Raw genomic sequence first — 8537 nt, forward strand, 5'->3', positions numbered from 1 at the left:
GTTCAACAACAGCAATAAAAATTGAAATGTTAATAAAGGATCAAAGTACTTAAACATACCCGTGTATAGCGAACACAAAAACGCATGTCGTGGATGGCGTGCCAATTAACAACAAAAATAGTCTGTGTAGAAAATCACTTACCGTTTAACAGCTGGAAATATACCAGAAAAGAAATCGAAAAGCATTAGGGAAATAAAATGACAGACAAAAGTTAGAAGAAAATAATTTAAGAGATAAATTTGCAAAGGCCCACGATCCACAAGCACGTGAAAGCAACCTTCTCCTGCTTGCGTACACATTACATATAAGTATAGCAAACAATTTTCGGCAAGATTTACGGATAAGAGAGCCACCGTCAGCGTCAGCGAACAGGCACAGGCATAGGTTCTAAATATTTGCGTGTCTTTCACTTGTAGGACTTCCAGATATGGTTACAAATTTAAATGTGCACTTAAATTTTCTCCATTTAATCGACAAGGCGCTCTTGACACTTTAATACCCATTCGAATTGAAAAGTTTCTTTTCAACTCATTAACAAATGCATTCTTTTATGCACAGGTAATAAGATAATTGAGTGTTTACGTACAAACTAATTAAAATGGCTTTGTGCCTTTCACTTGCAATGGCCGAGCTATTACTGATTAACGTTTACTATAACTTATGGTAAATTGCTGGTTTATTTCTCTTATAATGACTGTTGGGATCGTGAACTGAGGTATCAATAAGCCTTTGTTATGAATATGGTATTTTTACTAGAGAAAACAATGAAGCAGTCGGCTTACATAAGCAGTCTAAGAAAAGTATAGGAATAAAAATGTATTTGTATAAATATTTGTATCAAATCTCAAGGTTGAAACAAATTTTTCTAAACTTTCGCACCAAATTAGCAATAGGGTAAATAGGGTAAACCTATTGCACTTCAAATGTGGGGGCAATGTCCTACGTAATGGACGAATATGAATACCTATTTAATTGCAGTGCAGGCAGCATTAACTTCGGCGATTGCCAGTTGAATGCAAAAACAAGTAGGTGGAAGTAAAGTTATCACATATGTTAACCCTGGATAACCCTGGATCGGTCCGAAATGTTTCACTCAACTCTATAAGAAATCTTGTCGCATGAACACATCGAGAACTATCAGTAATTTCGGTTCAGTCTCCAGTCTAGTTTCCCCGTAACCTACTTGCCCCTCGTAATCGTTTGCAAGTAAAGCCACTTGTTCTGCGACATTACACAAGCGTCGTAGATTGTGGGGCATTAAATAAACACGAGTCGTTAGCGGTAAATATTTAAAAATACACAAATCAATCGTAAAAACCGTAACTATTATAAAACAATTGTTTAAATAGAAAAATTTAAAAAAACAATGAATTATAAATACTAAGTAAGCGCACAAAAGCCTTTTATTCAAACCCTTCTAAATTTTAAAAGAGCACAACACAATATTGCAATCAAGTCTGACCGAATAACCTTAATACCCGCAAGTGATTAAATTTTCTTATTTTTTCAAAATTTACGGGAGTTAAGTTGAAAAGAAAGCGCGCAGACGCATAATATTGAGGAACTTTCTTATAAAGGCTGCTAGAGATTACTTCATCCTGAATAAAACTGTTCCAGAATCCTTTTCAATCGCTAATATTTAAGCTTAAACATTTGTCCATCATAACATATCCAACAGCACCTTATACACCATAGACAAGCAAGCCATTGTTGATGGCTAAGTTTTACTAATGTCGCTGTTCTCTGTGATCTCAAATGGAGTTTTCATCTTCACATTCGATGGCCATGCAAAGTTGATGGCACAGATATAAGAGAAAAGCTATTTCCTGCTCTGATTAGGCCAGAAGTAAAATTTACGTCATTAGCTTTGCATCCAAGGTAGGAATGTGGTATTGATTTAATTTAATTGAGTGACTTCAGAAATAACGACTTTTCTTCGCCCTGCAAGGGTTACTATGAAGCCGTAGTTATACTATGCCTCCATATGTCTGTCCATCGACTGCAATTGAAGAATCTCTCGAGATCACATCATCAGTATTACTTGTTGAAATTACTACTCCACAATGGGTATCGAGCTACTGAATACTTTTTTAATTTAAACTACTAGCAACTAGTATCATCATTCATTCTCCCTCCTTCCTTCTCCTCCTCTCCATGCCACCACAATTCTTCACTTACTGCATGTGGCTGCTTTTATTAGCAACCAATGATTAAATATATACATATTTCTAGTTGTATGTATGCCGGATTTTCGTAAAAGATTTTTGCCCAACTAGGAAATACTGTCCTCCAAAATTTCAGATCGCCATCGTGCAGATTTATGCTAATTTTTATGCACATAACCTCGCTATTTACATTTGAGCTGAGCAGCAATGTGGCTCTAAAGATCAGATCAAATCGACTCAAACTCTTGATTATCAGATGGTGAGGGGTATATATATCTTATGGTATCTCTGATGCGTATTTCTGGGTTTAACAAGAGTAGTATTAATTATATTAGTTGACAAATTCTACCATCAATTTTTCTCTGCACTTCTTAGCTGTACTTTTGAGAAAGTTTAACAAATTGCTAACTTGAACCCACTAAAACTTGTGTTGACATTAATATGTGCTGTGCATGCTGTGTATACTGGGAGACAGTTCCTAGTGCTTACAAACACAATGATCAAATTAGTTTACCCAGGACGCTGTAAACTTAATAACACCTACACACCCTCTCACAAATTATTTTCTTACATTCATTTCCTATTTCACCTGAATTTTATAAAACATAAAACATCAAAAGTTGAATATGGTAGAAACTGACATAAATAAACATACAAAATATAAAGCCTCTGCAAGGCAGTGGCTTTATATGTGTCCGGTATATTTTGAACGGGTTGAATGTAGACAGAAGAATAAACAACCAAGTAAGTTCGTACGTATGTTCGCCTAGCAACGGTCGTTGGATACCCATCCTTGAAAGCGAGTGTAAAAGAATCGCGTAAATAGTGGTGCGTGAGGCATGATTAAAATCGCCTTCGCGCAAATGGTGTCAATAAAGTTTTCAAAACCAAACTTAGTGTAATTTATCGCATAAACCACTCACACCGGACCATTTTTAAGACTTTAAGAATTCTAACACGCGAACGGACGACAAAGGACTCAATGTAGATAGATCAACTTGTAGTCTTACGGTGACTGAGAATGCATGGGTTACCCGGCACGTATTACTACAAACAAATTGATATAATTAGATTATCCTTACTCCCCTGTGCAAGGTACAAATTGCACACGACTACCAAGCGAAGCACCGAGGATGAGGGAAAATTAAAAATGAGAACTGATTACGTTTGTATTGCGCCGAATTTTGCAGTACCTACCACTAACTTTTAGGCGACATATTACATTTTTACATTGTTTACATCGCCAGACTTATTGTTTATAACTGCAATGGCGTCAAAATTTCGAGCGGGTGATTCAAGAAAAAACTTTTAAAAACTATAACTCTTTTGGTAAACGTGCGCCGGATCGATTTAGCTCATTATCGATTTAATCGGACGAAAGTGCTGAGACCACGTTCGACATCAAGTTTATTATTCCAATGAAGAGTTCGTGGCAACAACTATTACATGAACAAGCAGACAGACAGACGGACGATACCAAGTAGTTACACTAGTGCTTGTAGAGAGTTTTCGTTCCAGTGCGAACACATTTCTCAAATCTCGTGTGGCCGTTGCGATGGGTATACAAAAAAAAGTTTCTTCAGACAAACGTACAATGGCTTCACAAACATTAAACCGACTTTCGCAAGAAGGTGCTTTGCGCTTAAATAAAATATACGCTTGTATTTTGCGAACCTTAATTGAAAAATTGTTTGTATGTCTTAAGCATTCTGGAAATTTTATTTCGTTGGTACGTGTGTGTACAAGTGCTTGTAGATGGTTCGAAGAGAGCAAAACGTTCAAAAGATTTAGCCGCAAACGTTGTGGCAGCTCAACCACTGCTGCACATAAATCACTCGTAAAGCTTTTTTCATTGTCCGTAAATTAATGTTTGCCAAAAAGATAGAAAATTTCCGTTTATTAGAAAATGAAAAATGCGAAAAAAGAAGAAAACCCGAGAGTTGCACACACATCAAATATTTAATGTAATGCAAGAATTAAATTTTAATCGATTGTACTCGATAAACAAGTTAGGATGCGAATCATCTTAAAAACTCGGTTTTTCCACAACTTTTTTTATATCTTTAACAGATCGGGATATTCTTTCAATTGAGCGATATGAGCTTCAAGAAATCAAAATTTAGCATGAGTTACGCACAGCTTCTGATCGCACTCTTATCGCTGTCTTTACCTTCATCCGCGATTTAAAGCAAATTTTCAGTTTTACCTTAAATCCGATTTACACGAAATTAACTGTTGAAATGGACAAACTCCCTTGAAATGTTTGCTCCTTATTTATGAAGCAATCCAACATTAGCTGCATTATTATTATTATTATTATTATTGTTATTACTATTCTTCATCACACATTTAATGAACCATATGCAAAATGATTAACAAAAGTTAATTAAAACTCTCGAGAAGAAGAGGCGAATGTGCTTGGGTTCATGCTAAATTTAGCTGCAACTGCAAGTCAGTTGTGAATTCTGTTTTGAATCTAAATTTTTAATGTCATCAACCTGAAGTCACCTATAGGTACGAGTCACTAGTAGTAGACACTAGTTCAGAAACTCTAACTTTACTCCGCTGCGTATCTTACTGTACACATTGCAACTGCACAACAATGTAATATACTCGAGTACGGGAGTAAAAAAAAAAAAACCTAAAAAAACTAAGCTACCAACATTTTGTTGTCACTTTTTATCACATTTGATAGATTTTTGCCTACTGTTTACACAACTGTCTACAATTTTCTTTTCCATTGCATATTGAATTTTCAACTAAGAAAGGAGGCGTATAGGAGCAAAATGACGAAATCAGCATCGGAGAAAATATCTGAAAAGATTATTCTATCTTTTCCCGAACTTTGCCGACAAGATGAAACTAATTCGCGAAATCTATTGGAACATCATACGTCGTACAACTCATACGAGCCTGATGTCGAGTCAATAGTTTTTAATCCTCCACAATTTTTTTACATGAAGAGGATTTTACTTTTCGTAGTTTCGATTACGATTATGTTCGCTGGTTTTCTAGCTGGTTACGCTGCGTATCGCATGCACGTTGCTACAAACTTTCGCACTTTATGGATCGTGCCCCGTGAATCGGTTGGCGTGCTTCCTCGTAACGAAGACTTTGATTGGTTGCCGAAATGCACAAAAAAGAATGTAAATCTTTCCATATACGATGATTTATTCTTTCACGAAGAAGCCGAAATGGATCTGAGTGATGACGAAGGCTATGCTAAAGTGAATGTGCCGGAGTTTAGAGATGGTCGTCCTGGACGCTTTATACACGACTTTAAAGAGAACCAAACGGCTATTATTGACTCCATTGCCAATCGATGTTACGTAATGCCATTGGATCGAGAAACTGTTTTGCCACCAAAAAGCTTCATCGATTTGATCAATAAAATTGATTCTGGTTATTACAACGTCAGTACTGATCGAATCCAACGCACTATGCGCGTGGTAACACCGCTATCTCTGCAACCGTCAGATATATCAGAACGCATTAACCAAGAGTGCCGTGGCATGATCATAAATAAATTGGAAAATTACACATCACACATTCATAAGCGTGACGTCAAATCCGACTATCCTACCACTTTTGCCGAATACTTGGGCAAAAGAATTGTGGAGTACAATATCATGAATGTGGCCGACGTTAACAAGCACGAAAGCCAATATTCGAAGTTTTAATTATAAAATGCCTTACTTAGGAAATCAGAAACAGGAACAACCCCGACACTTGTATATATATTTTTTACTTACATTTACTTAAAAGTAGTTTATAATTTCACTTGGTATATGTGGCTACACTTTAATGAACCCGTCTCAGGGACCTTGCGAAATTTCAAGTATGTTCAAGTATTTTCGTTAATAAATTTTTACAAGGTATGAGCGAAACGCATTCGCAGGAATGATGAGAAACAAATCAAATTGCAAGCACTATTGTAATACATAAGGCAAATGCTGCAAATTTTGATCATTTTCTCTTCATGCGTAACGAGTAAAGATGTTAGCAGAGTCTACTACTTTTTACTATTGGATTTTTATTAATCTCTCCGAAGAGTGATTACCAGTTGCCAGTTGTAATCCTTTGGTTAAGTGCAGTAGAATACTAAAGCAATTCGAAAATAGTCCACTTCGTCATTATTTACAAGGAATTGTCAACCACTTGAACCGTTCGATTAAGTGTTGGCGTTGAAGCAGCTTAAAATTTCATTTAAAAAGTGATGGAAAAGGCGGAATACACTTTTTTGGAAGTAGTTTGAATGCAAGTTGTGCAGATCCTTCTTCTATATATAAGGGTTTCATGATAACAGTTATGAAAAGACATATATGGCTTATGTTTACCCTTAGGAAATTTAAAAATTTATTTATTTTTAATTGAACGATGATTGATTAGACGAACGGAATCAATGCAATATGATGCAGTTTACCTTGGACATTCTGAACTGAAACTCAGTTACGGTGACGTTATGCTGGTCTTTCTCTTCTTGCCATTCACTGCGAGATGGCGTGGCCAAGTTCATTGAACGTAGATTGCTTAGTACCTTATGCACATAAAACATTTTTTAAAGCATACGTAGAAAAATTGAAAACAAAAAATTTCATTTGTTTAACCCAGTAAAAGAATACGCTACAAAAGGTATGCAGGATGAAAAACACTGGCAGCACTGCAAGTCAGGCGTTTTTCCTTAATCCTTTCAAAGTAAGTAATACGAAAACAAATAAACAATAAAAGAAAAGTAAAGTATGTACACTTCCGCAAAGCAAATAATATTTCCTTTGTGCGTTCTTTTTATCCTTTTCATTCTTTTTTGGCTCACATCCATACGAATGCACTTTTCTACATAAGTGAACTTTTTTTTTTCTTATGTTTATTTGCTCCAGTATTTGGTGTTTATGTACAAACAAATACTTAAGTAGATATGTGTGTAAATATTAAAGTTTATTATTTCGATACGAAATTTTATACCTTTAAGTACGCGGTTTAGTTAATCGAGAAAGTGCACTTAGCATGGAGAGGAACAACTGATAGATAAAAAGGTAGACAACAACAACAAAGACGGATAGCGACAAAAGCTTTTTAATAGATCTATAAAGGATTTTCTGATGCGCTTTAGTTTTGTTACCCGACCTTTGTTCCTGATTCGCAAACAGGACGTAGTGTCAACCCATTGACTGTTATCGACAATGATCAATAGTTCAAATTCAGAAATACCGATATTGATAAAGTGTTTTCGATTCCATATGTCGACAAATACGAACAAAATAATCGTAAAATCAAAAAAGCACTTGGAATAGAACTTTTTAGGAAAAGTCCTCATTATTAACCGATGTACCTAACAAAAAGTAAGAAACGTTTTCCATTGAATTTAAGGGTAGAAGTTTTTTTCTCAACTGCATTAGTAGAGATATAAAATTCGTAATTTACTATTGCATCCTTCCAGAATGACTGCAGCATATAACCAACTTCATAGTTAACAGCCAACCGAATGCTTAATAGCACAAACACGTACGTCTGTATATATTAAAATAAACGCGTACGTGCATATGTCTGCTGGCAGTATCTCACGGGGTCAAGCAGTACCTTGGGAAACATAAACATACCAAAAAGTTCCATATTCAAGAGGTGACAAAAGTCATGCGGTATTGTTTACAAGTGCATACAGGGGTCAACAAGTCCACACGTATGGATGCTACAGACACCTGATTGAACATCACTTTCTAATAAAAGTTATTCAGCAAAAACAAAAAGATCTTCATATTTTCTAGAAAAATGAAATTTCCATTAAATTTACACATTCGGGTATAAAAGACGGACACGAAATCCGATTGCTCTGCTTCTACTCCTTGATCATTTTAACTTTTATCAGTTGGCAAGACAAACTTTCGCAGATGCTTGCTTGCACTTATATTTAAACAGTCCTTCGAACTATGAAAACTGTCCGAGACAAAATCACTGACGATGTCGAAAATGCGTTAATAATAATTAACACATAAATAAATACACGCAACCTTCTGCGACTATGCGAGAATTCGTTCAAAGAAATAAGGGCAAAGGAGCAGAGCGCATATGAAAATGGTTGCTTTGAGCAAGTGTGCGCGATAGCATCTTTTCTTGAATTTTCTTTGTGTTCCATAAAGTTAAGTAAAAGTTACCAATCGTTAACTCCAACTGTCCATAGGTTTATTCATATATAAGATGACGTCATATGCTGATATTACAAAGATTGTGTGGAGAGACACACCACTATTCTTCACATCTGCTCAGTAGATTGCAACAAAATGCAAGCCATTTTCCAATTTAAACACGTTTTCAAAATCTTTTAATTCTTTCCACACAAATTGGCATTTTTATGATGACACACAAATTTTTTTGAA

General features: G+C 35.6%; 2 protein-coding genes across 4 annotated transcripts in view; one reads left to right on the plus strand and one right to left on the minus strand.

The window, feature by feature from the left end:
- The window catches only part of LOC119634786 (L-allo-threonine aldolase), a 20213-nt gene extending 19534 nt beyond the window's left edge, over positions 1-679 (minus strand). For all 3 annotated transcript variants that reach the window (XM_038029156.1, XM_038029155.1, XM_038029157.1), the window contains exons 1-2: positions 588-679; positions 60-152 (exon numbers count right to left, since the gene is read on the minus strand). In XM_038029156.1, coding sequence (XP_037885084.1) covers positions 60-86 — 27 coding nt within the window. In that variant the 5' untranslated portion in view covers positions 87-152; positions 588-679. The remainder of the gene's footprint in view (positions 1-59; positions 153-587) is intronic.
- A 4269-nt stretch (positions 680-4948) lies between these two features.
- LOC119635103 lies at positions 4949-5884 on the plus strand. The gene has a single exon (XM_038029680.1). The coding sequence runs from the start codon at positions 4953-4955 to the stop codon at positions 5844-5846; it is 894 nt and encodes a 297-aa protein (XP_037885608.1). The 5' UTR covers positions 4949-4952; the 3' UTR covers positions 5847-5884.
- Positions 5885-8537: the final 2653 nt, after the last annotated feature.

Source organism: Glossina fuscipes, unplaced genomic scaffold, assembly GCF_014805625.2.
Source record: "Glossina fuscipes isolate IAEA_lab_2018 unplaced genomic scaffold, Yale_Gfus_2 3, whole genome shotgun sequence".
NCBI lineage: Eukaryota > Metazoa > Arthropoda > Insecta > Diptera > Glossinidae > Glossina > Glossina fuscipes.